This window comes from Patagioenas fasciata, chromosome 6 (genome assembly GCF_037038585.1).
Source record: "Patagioenas fasciata isolate bPatFas1 chromosome 6, bPatFas1.hap1, whole genome shotgun sequence".
NCBI lineage: Eukaryota > Metazoa > Chordata > Aves > Columbiformes > Columbidae > Patagioenas > Patagioenas fasciata.
In genome coordinates this window covers 38,974,402-38,988,689 of record NC_092525.1, presented here as the reverse complement: position 1 = coordinate 38,988,689, position 14,288 = coordinate 38,974,402, and the positions used below count along the sequence as shown (strand labels likewise).

General features: G+C 41.3%; 1 protein-coding gene across 1 annotated transcript in view; it reads right to left on the bottom strand.

Moving 5' to 3' along the window:
• The window catches only part of HMCN1 (hemicentin 1), a 186,131-nt gene that overhangs the window by 47,072 nt on the left and 124,771 nt on the right, over positions 1-14,288 (bottom strand). Inside the window, exons 48-57 of the mRNA XM_065841673.2 lie at positions 13,104-13,190; positions 12,505-12,696; positions 11,624-11,797; positions 10,456-10,569; positions 8,926-9,071; positions 6,807-6,957; positions 5,863-6,066; positions 4,977-5,090; positions 3,794-3,981; positions 2,866-2,962 (exon numbers count right to left, since the gene is read on the bottom strand). Of these exons, the coding sequence (XP_065697745.2) occupies positions 2,866-2,962; positions 3,794-3,981; positions 4,977-5,090; positions 5,863-6,066; positions 6,807-6,957; positions 8,926-9,071; positions 10,456-10,569; positions 11,624-11,797; positions 12,505-12,696; positions 13,104-13,190 (1,467 nt within the window). The remainder of the gene's footprint in view (positions 1-2,865; positions 2,963-3,793; positions 3,982-4,976; positions 5,091-5,862; positions 6,067-6,806; positions 6,958-8,925; positions 9,072-10,455; positions 10,570-11,623; positions 11,798-12,504; positions 12,697-13,103; positions 13,191-14,288) is intronic.

Genomic DNA, 14,288 nt, shown 5'->3' with positions numbered 1-14,288 from the left:
CTCCCTCAGCCTCTCCCCATAGGGCTTGTGTTCGAGTCTCTTCCCCAGTCTTGTTGCTCTTCTCTGGACCCGCTCCAGCACTTCAATCTCTTTCCTGAGCTGAGGGGCCCAGAACTGAACACAATACTCCAGGTGTGGCCTCCCCAATGCAGAGTACAGGGGAAGGATCACTGCACTTGTCCTGCTGACCACGCTATTTTGGATACAGGACAGGATACCATTGGCCTTCTTGGCCACCTGGGCACACCGTTGGCTCATATTGAGCTTCCTGTCCATTAGTCCCCCCAGGTCCCTTTTTGCCTGACTGCTCTCCAGCCACGCTGTGCCAGCCTGGAGCACTGCAGGGGGTTGTTGTGGCCAAAGCGCAGGACCTGGCACTTGGCCTTGCTGAACTTCATCTCACTGGAATCAGCCCATTTTTCCAATCTATCCAGATCTCTCTGCAGAGCCCTTCTGCCTTCCAGCAGCTCCACACTCCCTCCCAACTTGGTGTCATCAGCAAATTTGCTGATGATGGTCTCAATCCCCTCATCTAAGTAATCAATAAAGATGTTAAACAGGACTGGACCCAGCACTGACCCCTGGGGACACCACTAGTGACTGGCCGCCAGCTGGATGCAGCCCCATTCACCAGCACTCCCTGGGCCCAGCCCTCCAGCCAGTTCTTAACCCAGCAGAGAGTGCACTTGTCCAAGCCACGGGCTGCCAGCTTTTGAAGGAGTATATTATGGGAGACAGTGTCAAAGGCTTTGCTGCAGTCTAGACAGACCACATCTACAGCTTTCCCCTCATCCACCAGGTGGGTCACCTGACCATAAAAGGAGATCAGGTTGGTCAGACAGGACCTGCCCCTCCTAAACCCATGCTGGCTGGGTCTGATCCCTTGTCCATCCTGAAGGTGCTGTGTGATTGCATTCAGGATGATCTGCTCCATAACCCTGCCAGGCACTGAGGTCAGGCTGACAGGCCTGGAGTTGCCGGGGTCAGTTTTGCAGCCCTTTTTGTGGATTGGGGTAACATTCGCCAATTTCCAATCGTATGGGACCTCCCCAGTGAGCCAGGACTGTTGGAAGATGATGGAGAGCGGCTTGGCGAGCTCTTCAGCTAGCTCCCTCATCACCCTAGGATGGATCCCATCTGGTCCCACAGACTTGTGAGGAAAAGTACCTATTTGTTATATATATTATATATTAAGTTTAGAGACCGAGACTTTAAAACTGGATGCTAATTTTCAGCACTCTAGAAGGTTTAATTTTCGTTTTATTACTCACCTTTGAGGCAAGAAGTGGAGTTTTCAACTAATTAAAGAGCATCTTGTTTAATATTTGTTTAAATTAGAAACATAGAAAAATGTTGGAAAATAACCTGGTTTTGGCACTGACAAAACAATAGATCATGCTGCTTAGTGATGATAATGCAATTTCATCAGTGCTTGACCCTGGGTGGTCCTTTCCTGAATAGCTCTTTTCTAATTTTTCAAATTAGAGATTAATAGACCTAAATTTGAGATTAATAGACCTAAATTAGTCATACTGTTGAGCTAGAATTGAAGCTTCATGCAAATATTTCTTTTAATATAATAGTATTAGACTGTGGTCATTATAAACAAATATTTTAAACACAAGAAGTTTAAATTAAAACACAAATGTCAAGGAAAGCAAAATGTTTTGATTTCAAATCCAAACTCAAACATCAGGAAATCTGGACAGACTCCACGGACAGAAAATAACTTGTTGGAGAACAACTGCAGGGCAAATTCTTCCCAGGACAACACCACTTCTGTCTAATTCTATTACTGAGTAGAGAAAAGTACCACACATTTGTTTCTTTTAGTCTGTAAATCTGCTGCATGTGTGAATGAGAACAAAATTTATTTATTTGGTATGTACTAGCTTGAATCATCAAATTCCTTGGATGCTGGTACTACATTTAAGCGAGGGAGAGAGAAGATAGCACTTCTATAATATCTAGTTCGTAATACAGAAGGTCAGCCAGCCAATGAGGATGTGAAAAGGGGATTGATCATATGGAGCAGACCGTGATACAAGTCTCCAAATTGTATTGTGAAAGTAGATAAAGATGCATCTTGGGTAGGTTTTATTATGTAATGGTGCAGATGAATTTATGGGAATAATGGAATAATCTTCAGAATGGGAAGCTGAAAGTGGTGAAAAGAATAGTGGTAGAAACCTAAGAAGTTAAGGTTAACTTTGAAATATGAATTAGAGACTTCCCAATTTTCTGAAGCTGTCAGAAGAGGTACAGGGAGTTGGTAGAGAGACTGTTTTCTCAAAATAATGGGAAATGTCTTAATTTCTTGATTGTATTTCTTTTAGGCTTGTGATATCAAATGCTCAAATTTATTTTAATCCTACTCTAACTCAACAACATCAAACAAACAAACAAACAAAAACCCCCACCAAAACCTCTGCCAAACACCCCCCCCAAAAAGTCAACACCACAACCAAAAAAAGAAAAACCAATCACAAAACCACCCTGAGCAACAAAAACTACAAACTCCAATAAACAAAAAAAACCACCCAGAAAGGAATCTTAAAGGAGAAATTTTTCAAAGTAAGCTTTTGCAATGCCATATCTCTCTGTTAGCAGTTTGTTAGTCATGATTTCAGGGCTTAGCAAGATCTGATTTCCATCTACATGGAATACATATAAAGAGGTGAAGCCACGGGGTATCGCAAACTACATTTTGCCAAGGTACTTGGAGATTCCAGTGCCTTAGAATCTCCATTACACCCAAAAAGACAACTTACTAAGCATCTGCCTAAGCACTCTAAAATTAACACATTCAAGCTGAACTACTATTTGAAAGAAGATAACCAGAAAATTATGGGTTACTGTACTTACCATGAACATTGAGGTTAAAATACTTCTTGGCACTTCCAGCTATGTTTTCCACGATGCAGACATACCTGCCAGTGTCTGTTATTTGGGAATTCAAAATCTAAGAAAAAGAAACAAGATTGTTGTTAAAGGAATATATAAGACAGCTGACTGTTAAAGCATCAAGTTTTGGTGCCTCCCCAAAGAACGTGGGGTCTTTGAGACCTGTGAGCCTGCATTTGCTTTTGTTTCATTGAGTTTTTTACTAATGCTTTTGCAGTGTTATGAAAGAATCCATTTGAAAAACTGCCACTGATGCTCCTCCTTTCAGAATCTACTACGCACATCTGTGCATCTCAAATCTCCAGAAAAGTCACCACAGGATCTTTCACATTAAATTCGATTAAAGTGCGTAACAAAACATCTATTCACTAAATATTTGAAATAAAAATCTTTGTGTTCTATCTGGTTTTTATTTTTATTGTACTCTTAGATCATGCTACAGAAATTGAGACAATTAAGCTCAGTGCTCTGTTTTAACAGTTTCATCCAGTATCATCCATCCATGGGGGGGTGGGTATGTTCTTCAGAATTCACTATTTTCTTTAAATTAAAAAGCACATTTTCTAATAATGAATCTCTCTTAGGGAAACTTGGACAAAACTGACAAGTCATTCTCCACATAACTCAAGTGTATTTTAAACCGAGTGATCTCCCTGCTGCAGTTCACAGCACAACCCCATAGAGAGATGGATCAGCACAACCGAGGGAACTCCACAGGAGCAAGAAGGGGCAGCTGAGGGACAGTGACAAGAGACAAAAAGCCCTTAGGTTCGCAGAACATGGTTAACAAAAAAAATCAGCATCTTATATTCAGCAAATCTAAACAGTTTTATCTTCATGGGCAGCTTGTGTTTGCAATGCTAAAAATCAGTGATTCCCTGAGAGCCACCTGTAACCTCCTCCCGTTGGATAGGAACGTGTGTTTGGCGTCTTCTCTGAGGAGGTGGCCGTCCTTCTGCCAGGTGATGCTCGGAGCGGGGCTGCCACTGGTGACACAGTCCAGCGCCGCAGCTTTGTGCACCAGCACCGTCACTTCTTCGGGCAGGTCGCCCTCCGCTCCGCTGATGGATGGGGGTACTGCAAACCAGCAAAATGTGACAAGAATACTGTGACTTGGTGTCTCCCAGTGTTTGTTTTATTTTATTTTAATTTTTTGGAATGTATTTCTTGATATATTTGATTATTTGTTTCATTTGCCCTCCAATCTTTTAGATAATTTTTTCATAGGAAAGTACTGAAATCTCTGGTGAACATAGCAAAAGATAATACAATCCCACAAGTAGTTCAGCTGGAACTGGGGGAGAAAAGTGAGCTTATTCACAGCAGCCATAAAGAAGAAGAGGTGAAAACGAATTTTGCAGCTAGTCTGTCATGTTCTTTGCTGCCAGGACAAAAGAGGATTCCCAAGGTAGGATTCCCAAGCTAGGATCCCTTCCTAACAACAAATCAGTGTTCTCAGTGGTAGATACAGAAATTTCGGTAAAGAAATAAGTGTTTCCCAAGGCAAAAACCTTGAGTACAAAGGAAAGCTTTCTGTGCAATGTCTGTAAACAGAACATACAAAATGGATTCTGCAGCTACTCAATGGCTGATCTAAATCACCAGTTCCCTTAAGCCTTTGGGAGTTTTGCAGGTGTTTTAGAAAATGATCAAAACAAGGGGAGAGAATAGTCTAGTAAGTCAGAATTGTGAACTGGAAACTGGAGAAGGAACAAGAAATACCAGGATAAAACCTAAATTTCTAGTTAAGTATTTTTTCTCTCTAGTGAAGTGTGTTAGGGATAATGCAACTGAGTTCCTACAACAATAACCTAAAACCAGACTAAACTAACAACATTATTTTCATGCAATTCTGTATACTTCTATTTTCACGCATACTTCATATTTTCATGTATACTTCTATTTTCTACAAAACTCTAGCACCCTATGTAAACACATTTCTTTTGTAGTTTACAAACATATAGAATTTCTAAACTTTAAAAGCATTAAGTAAACCTAGCCTGCAACGCTTCATTGCTTTCCACACAACACTTTAGGGGATTGAAAAGGCAAAGGAAAGCAGGGAAGCTCACGGAGCACGCGGACGTCGTAATGAATGGAATCCTCCCCGGCTTCGTTAACCGCCACACACGTGTATCTCCCGGCATCTTCCGCCTGTGCCCGTGGGATCTGCAGCACTCGGCCTCCTGCAAGGAAACACAGTAAAGATTTAAACGTAGCATCAAGCAGTTTCCATCATTTCCACACCACATTTCACCAGAGACCTGAGCAAGCAGATTTATAAATGGTCAAGCATTTGTTCTGAATTATAAGGAACTAAAGATTATTTCCTAGCTACTTTTTCAACTGGCAGATACTTGGAATTCAGCAACGTTCATATTGAAATGGTAGAAAAGAGTAATTAATTCCACAGAAAGGAATCATGTTCTTCAGCAATATGCAGCCAGAAGTTATTCTTCAATTGAAACCAGAAATATTTCTCAGCAAGGTGACAGAGAACTATTATATTTGTACCTTCTGCATTTTTAGCACCTCTCTCCCTTTCCCATATGAGGTTATGTACGAGTTCACAGCCATTTTTCTACTGGAAAATTATTTCTATGCCTCACTCTCTGGTTAAGAGGCTTTACTACTCTAATTCTGACTTTGCCAAAACAAAACTTAATAAGGAAATAAATCAGGAACACAGCAGAAAGAAGGGATCATTGCTGTATTTTATTTTTCAACACCGCACATGAAAATTAAATGGTCACATTCACTCTTTTAGGAGCTACTTTTTAAATGAAAGAAGGAAACAAGCTGTTTCCTTCTTTCAGGGACCAGAGAAATTTTTCCAGTCAAGACAGTCTGAAAAGAACATTAATGTAGTGTTTTGAAGGGGAAAGGTTTGTTATTACTACACAAATACTAGTACTAATGCCATTTCTGAAGGTCAGAGAGTTACATTTTAATACTCACCTGGTAATATTAGTACTTTATCGCTAGAGCTCAGAGGAGAGCCGTCTTTATACCAGGTGAGAACCGGAGGAGGAACAGCATTGGTCTCACAGTAGAGTGAAAGGGGATTGTTGACTATCACATCTTTACTTTCTCCACCTCGTCCTGCATCAACCATGTTACCAGCTTCCCATTTCTTATAAGGCTTTTGGAAACTGGGAGGAACTACAATCCAGGAGGGGGAAAAATGTTAGAATTTTACAGCAGGAATAGCTAGTTTTAAAATCAATATATGAAAATAAATTGCAGTTGCTAAATAGCTGCAATAAAAACTAAGTGTATTAAATTAACCCCTGCCCCAATTTAGATTAGCCAGGAAAATTCTAGTTCATTTCAGTAGATTGCTCAATTGGGCATTTTGATGAGTATTTTCTGAAGACTAATAAACAACAGCAGAAGACCTGATGACAAAACACAGAGGGTATTAATCAACAATAATACTTAAATAGTAAGGTATCTGGTTTCACTCAAGTTCTAATTTTATCTAAATTTTCAGAAATGACTAATGATTGTTTTCTTGTATTTACAAACAGTGTGTAGGCCAACACGATGCTTCTGTCTCAGCCCTCTACGTACTACTCCATACAGAGAAATACAACATGATGTCTTACTTTAAGCTAAATTAAAACTTTCTCATGTAGTTTAGAGGAAGATCAAAGTTACTAAGTCATTCCACTGATTTCAGGAACACTGCATATGTCACAAAATGCGAAAGAAAGAATAATAAAATACTGTATGTCTTTAAGATTAGCAAAATATATATCAAACGAAAGTCACACAAAACACAAAAGCATTGGATTAAACCAAGTAGGTGGAAAAAATACAATATTATAAAGAATTCCAGCATCTCAGAACATTAGAAAAGGAGGCTACCAGCAGAATTTTATTATCAGAACTCTGATTACCTTGTATATTTACATCAAATTCCATTTCATCCTCTCCAGCAATGTTAGATGCCAGACAAGTGTAACGACCCGTGTCCGACACTTGAGCCTCCTTAATCTGCAGGGTACGGCCACTAGCTTGGATAACAACATGATCGTCTGGTTTCAGTGGCTGTAATGTCATTTTACATGTAAATTAATACATGGCAAGACATACACTAGAAATAGCCATTTTGTGGAGATAGTATGATGCCATGTCTCTTTTGGTCAAACTCAGGTTGTTTCAAAACCCTTCCTAAGGCATCATACTGGGAGTAGGAGCATATTTTGGCTTTGGTATTTCCTCTGCTTTGATACCACTAACCTGTTCCTCCTTTCCCTCAAACCAAAAGCTTTGCCTCCCTGAGTAAGTTTCAAGTTCCCAGAGACAGTTTTCTTTTCATGGTTGTCAGAAACTCTGTGTCTTCACCTTTCTGATCTTGGTAGCTGGTCGTTTTACATCACTCCTAAGCCCAGCTCACATTGATGGAGAAAGGAACAATGCCATCCCCATCAGAAAAAGGCTCTCATGACATATGATTAAATTAGGCTGATTCCACCCCTGAGCTCACTGGCCAACCTACACATGTAAAACTATCAGTTTACTCTGAGGTGAACAACTCAACCTAACTCATCCTACAGCCACACAACCACTAGGATCTGCTGCCTGACAAGGTCACAGCGTGAACATAAAATGGATGCAGCAGCACCGCAGAAATACACAGGATTAGACAGAATCACAGAATCATTTTGGTTGGAAGAGACCATTAGGATCATCGAGTCCAACCATAACCTAACTCTAGCACTAAAACATGTCCCTAAGAACCTCGTCTATATGCCTTTTAAACCCCTCCAGGGATGGTGACTCCACCACTGCCCTGGGCAGTTGTTCCAATGCACAACAGCCCTTTCGGGAAGGAATGTTTCCTAATATCCAATCTGAACCTTCCCTGATGAAATGTTACGACCTGTAGAACCTACATTACACACAACAGTAGACACTACAGGAATACAACCTGTATCTCTCAATAATGAAAATGGAACACACTGGGCAGACACAACAGAACTCTGGGCCTGCAGGGGACGATGAATTTAGTCCATGGATGTGAGTGAAAGTCATTTGCCCAGAGGCAAGCTAAGAAAAACCTGCTGGGTGGATGAATTGCTCTGCCAGCAGCAGCAAGCTGCTGACAGCCACTGTCTCTCTTTGGGGACCTCTCCGTAACATCACTTTTCATTGGCTACACAATCAGTACACCCAGGAGGTGCTGCTTCTCCTCCAGAATGACGTTGTTGTGAAGAGAGCATGTAGCAGGAACCATGCCTCATCCCCCTCGCAGAGGATCCAGATGCTTTTGTGGCTCTGTAAGCTTTGTCAGAACCAAGCGGGAGGCTTTCCACAGCTTCTGCAAGGGTAGCACTTAGAGCAAACAAGCACGAGGCCATTTCAATGTGACAGGGCCCTTGGGGACGTTACACAATGGCAAAGGGACATGTAGCCACACCATGGGATGCTACTTCCAGATGGGGCTCTTCCCATAAAGCCCAGGCCAGCGGTGGGCCCTGGGAAATCCAGCACTGATGTCTCAGTGGCACTGCCAAGCACGCATAAAAGCAGGGGTGTCAATTTGGGGGGGGGTCTGGCTGGAGCACAAGTGTGATGGAAGCGGCTGAGGGACCTGGGGGGTTCAGCTGGAGAACAGGAGCTGAGGGGAGACCTTCTGATCTCTGAACTGCCTGAAAGGAGCTTGGAGCCAGGGGGGGTCGGGCTCTGCTCCCCAGGAACAAGCGCCAGGAGCAGAGGAAACGGCCTCAAGTTGCCCCAGGGGAGGTTGAGGTTGGATCTTGGGAACAATTTTTTTCCAGAAAGGATTATTAAACATTGGAACAGGCTGCCCAGAGCAGTGGTGGAGTCACCATCCCTGGAGGGTTGGACAGAGATGAGGTTCTCAGGGACATGGGGCAGTGCCAGGGGTGGGTTAACAGTTGGACCTTGGGCATCTCTCCAACCAAAATGATTCTGTGATTCATAGTGATCACGAACATGCAGTTGTTTCTGTACTAAATCCACCCATTAGAAAGAATTAAGTTTGTGACTGGCCTGTCCATCCTTGTACCAGCTGATGGCAGCAGCAGGAATGGCGTGAGCTTCACACTCCAGGGTAAGGCTGTGGTTTACTTTGATCTTCACTTCTTTAGGGGAGAGACCTGTCCCTGAGATATCCCCTTTGTTAATGGTGGGTGGAACTGCAAAAAACAAAGGGAGGCGGACCCTCGTAACCTGTCTTACACTGCATTTCAAAATTAACTGGACAAAGGGAAAACCTGGATGATAACCTCAAGGAAAGTAAGTGTGTTCCCCCTATAATCTGCCTCTTCCCCACGGCTGAATTTTAATGTTTTTATGTATATATATGTACTTTAAACTATTTTTAGCACATGTATTATATGTAAAAACACATAAAACTGTGTTTAACAGTTTTAGACATGCCTACAGCCTTACCCAACTATAGCACTTTATGATGTGTTTGGCTTAAATTCGATAAAGTTCAGTGTACTGCAGTCATCAAAAAGCATTTTAATGGGAACTAATATTCTCAGAAACGTATGTTTGAACTGAAGTCTGCACTCAGAGTAGCTGGTCAAAACTCAACATTTCCATGCCAGTGAAATCCCAGTGTTACAAAATCTTGTTTCCTTCTGAATCAGAATGAAAACAAGAACATTTCAAAATTCTTATGCTACCCCCTACCCTGCTCTCATAGTGTCTTTTAAATTATTTTAAATGCTTGCAAAGCATTTTCCATAGTTTTTTTTCAATGGGAAATTCTAAAATCTCCCTAATGCCTACAGTTGCAATGGCATTTGGGGGTGGAGGAGGCCTTATGTTGCTACATAGGCACCCTTCAATAATGAACTCTTTTGTCATCTTCTCATTATTCTCAAACTAATGGGGCCTTATTAGGAACTTAGTGCAATTAAAATAACAGCACGGTTACTGGAGGGGAGCAAACCAAACTCCAATTCAGACTAGGAAATAAATAATAATAAAAAAAAGATTAAAAATCATGCTTGACTGAGCCCATAATGAAGAGTTTGAGCACTAAAATCGCGTATGAGGCACAGATGCTCAAAGGACAATGTGCTGCCACAAAGCTCCAAACAGGAAAGCTTTTCTGCATACAGTATTTTCTGGAAGGATACAAAAATAGTATCCTCCTGTTTTACCTTACTCAAGATGTTACAGGTCCTCTCCCCCCTTTTTTTCCTAAAATAGTTTCTGTGCTCACAAGATTCTCTGCTCATGTCTCCCATTGTGATGCACTCCTCTGATCAAAAATCATTACCAAAAGAGCATTTCAGAAGAAATTAGGGTTCAACATTTCTTAAATGTCTTCCCCTGGGTGCTGCAAGATTTTCAGACCAACCGCAGCATTTGTGAAGGATACAACAGCAAACTTTTCTAGTGTCTCTCCTCAAGCAATGACAGGAGCTAAAGTAGATGTTTGCTAAGCAAAGTTACTAACAGAAGTCTGTGTATGCACCAGGATAAGTAACAGTGCAAAGGGGGGGAAAAAAAGGAAGAAGACAAAAAAGAAATTGAAAAAAAAAGCTGTAACTATTTCCATACTGTAGACTATCACTTCATAGTGTTTCAGAGCTTCTCCCGCCTCATTTGTGGCTATACAGGTGTATCTTCCAGCGTTGCCCTCCTGTGCGTTTAGAATCTGCAGGGTTCGACCACCTGCCAAAAGACATCATTCGTTAGTAGCATCCATGTCATACACTTGCTTCCCAATTATTTAAATCGTTTCTGCAGCATATTTTCAATCCTTCGGTTCAAATTCTACGTTTAGATGAGCATGAAAAAGTGACTGCTCACCACCATGTACACTGTGGAATAAATGAGTGCATAATTTGCAGGAGTGCTTTGGATCCCAACTCCTGTTGCTTATGGATTCTTGGAAAAGAATCCGGTTAACATAGTTCTGTACCAGAAATTTCTTTAAGATATTTATATAGGAAGAAGTGATTTACGGTTCTGCACTTCATCCACAGAGAAAGGGAAAGGAAGCACTGACCGAGCAGATTCTATTCAGCATCCGTTTCCTTCCCATAGTACCTGGTTTATTTATGACTTATATCATCTGTGTTCTCAGACCTGAGGCACTGATTAATTTGGCTGCAGCTCTTTTCAGACTGCTTTCCCAGAAATTGTCCCCCCATGTAGTAATTAAATTCCTTGTTATCAATATCGACTCGTTCCTCCTCCGAATGCCTGCAGTTAGCAATACTAAAGTACTTGTTCACCTACATTACTTCAGTGGTATCAGTGAAGCTTGTTCCTGTTTTCTGCCTCCATAGATGTGCTAGGGAAGAGTTACTCCACAAATTAAAAATGACAGTCTACTAATGACCTAGAAAAACGCCACCTCGCTCTCCTTACTACTGTTGTTGCTTACAGCCCTCTCCATTTAATTTCCATACTTGATTTCAAGTTATTTGCATTCATTATTCATTCATTATACATTCATTACATTGCTCCGATGAACTTGTTTGCCACCATTTAGCTTTACAGAAAAAAAAAGGATAAATACCTGCATACAAATAAAATACAAGTAAATCATCAGTTAATTGTGTGGCACTTAAAAATATTGGAATAGAAAATGCTATGAAAGTACAAATATTGCACTGAATAGAAACATATCCTTTGATTTTTCAAGAAAATCTGTAACAGGAAACTAAACAATAACAGAATAGTGTGTTATGTTATTTCTCAATGACAATTAAAAAATTACCTGGTAAAATGTGGATATTTCTGTTTGATTCTAAAGGATTACCATCTTTCAGCCAGGTGATTGTAGCTGGGGGGTAGGAGTAGGCCTCACAAACCAGCGATGTTGGGCTGTTGAGGATAACAGTGACATCTTCTGCGTTTCCATGGCTGTCTGCACCCACGATGGTTGGAGACACTGGGAACAACAAAACCATTAACCAGAGGAAGGACCTCTATAAAAAGCCAATTTTATGTTCCCTGTTCCGTCTAGGAATCTGGTTGCAGCCTTGAACAGCTGAGAGCCATTCCTACCAGACAACATTAATCCAGCTTTACGTTTTGGCCTAAAGACAACAGCCAGCCAGTGTTGGTGTAACCCACCCCATTGCACCGGTGTCCACACCAGGTCAGCAGGAAGCCACCACCACATCTGGGACAGTAGCTGGCAGAGCCACCGCTCCATGATCCCACGAGCAGCAGAGAGGTAGGAGGGATGAGCCCAAGATGTGGAAAACAAACTCATCATTGTTTGTGTTGGGTTACGCAATAACCATCACGACAAAAGCCAACTGCAGATGGTTTCGGCTTTTCTGAAGAGATCACAATCTGAAGGGCTCTTCAGATACTTCCCTGAATCACAATAAGCCGAAGTATTGCCCTTCTCATTCCCTACAACGTCCTGTTATAGCTTCACATTTTATCGCTCTATATTGTCTAAAGTGCAGAACTGCTGTTTCTATTGAACTACTATTATTTATCAGCTACTAAGCTATGAAATTTTAATCGTAGCCAGGCAAGTTAAGTATTGCTGCAATTCAAGTACTACAAAATTCCAATGTGATTATCTGTTTTTTCCCCCCAAGATGAATATTTTCTCTGCAAGAGCCAGCCCAGCTGTCTTACCAAGTACATTAAGACTGTAACTTTTGCTCTTATCTCCAGCTGTGTTGGATGCAATACACGTGTATCTCCCTGTGTCAGTGACTTGGGCATTGGTGATTTGCAGGAAACGGCCGCTGGACAGACGCTTGTGATCTTCATCCTCAGCTAGAGGTTGCCCATCCTTTACCCAGGTGATCTGTGGTACAGGGTTCCCTTAATAAAGAAAATTGCAAATATTAGTAGCTGCATAGCCTCTAGGATATGACAAAATTTCTGGAAAGCAGAAAAACACAGTTTCAGATGCCTTTTTAAAACACATCCTTTCGGAAGATATTTTGGAATACATATTCTAAAGTCTTTGAAACTCGCGAAATACTAAACACCTCCTCCTAAACTCCATAGGTCTTTAGAGAAGAAATATTACAACTACCCTCTTGGTTGTATTTCACACAACCTTTATAAGAAGGAGTGCTTAGTCCTGCTACAAGCACTGCGATTGATTCTGAAATGTAAAAATTCCACTGAACTGAAAATACCATTAAAAACAAGCTGCTCAGAACCAACTATGATGGAAACCATGGGGTTCAATCAGCAGATATCATAATATTGTACACTTTTACCTATCACTTCACACGTTAGGGTAACTCTGTGCTTCTCTTTCACTTTCACATCTTCCAATTTATTTTCACCCACAATCTCTGGAGGCACTGCAAAGAGACAATGACATCAGTGAGCATTACTTACAACCAGTTTAAATACAATAAAGGTGCACCCAGGTTATATCTCAGCATATGCTTCCCTGAAGCACATCCATCTACGAACAGCTCAGATTTACCAGGACCTGGTCCAGAGTTGAGGCAGCACAGAGCCAACCTGCCTGTACCACACATATAACCCTCTGTTCCACACCCTTAAGCACACAAGTGCTCAGCAATACTCATCTCACTTCATCTGCAGAGCTCCAGAGCTACACAGGATGCTGAGGACGAGTATGGTCTGTAGGGCAGGATTTTGGTGCGGGGTCAGTAGGGCAACGGTGATGAGCAAGTTGTTTGTGGGGCCGTGTTTGGTTTTATGCACCAACAGGTATTATAAGTTTGTATACACTTTTATCTCCCATATTAAGCAGTAAGTGATTTATTTGTTCAAAACCATGTGCTTAAGTTAGAGTTGCTTTTTTTTTTCCAGCAGTAATTGAAAGTATCTATCTAGTACTCCAGGGACAGAACTATTTTAAGTCAGCTTGTCTATTCACGTACCACATAGGGTTTTTTCCTTAACAGTACACTCAAAAGCAATGCAACAGCTTACCAACAAGTGGATGCTGTGTAAAGGCATACATGTATTTTATGCAAATACAGCTAATTCTGTACAGGCAGATGAACAAACTATATAGGTCTAAAGGCATCTTGCTATGGTACAAACTATGTTTCTCTTGGGAAACAGAAGACAAGACCGTCCCCTTAAAATACCTACCCACCCCCCAAATAGCTAACTCAAGGAAACTCTTAGTGTACGCCTGACCACTTGGTAACTTGTTTCCAAACAATCTTGGTCAACAGGACGTCACAGACTGTTGGATAAGGGAGGCCAGATTATTAATGTGTTGGTGAGGAGCTGTGGTGAAGAGCTATTTCTTTCAAAGCTGAGGCATTTGTAGCTTCAGGCCAAATGAAAATGGCACTACAAACCAAAGTATCACAGGTTGAAAAAGAGGCCTTTATTTTTAAGCAAGCAAGCTCAATCTCCAAGTAGTTCTGGAAAGCTTTGTAATAAAAATGTCAATAAAAATAAGAATTGCACTA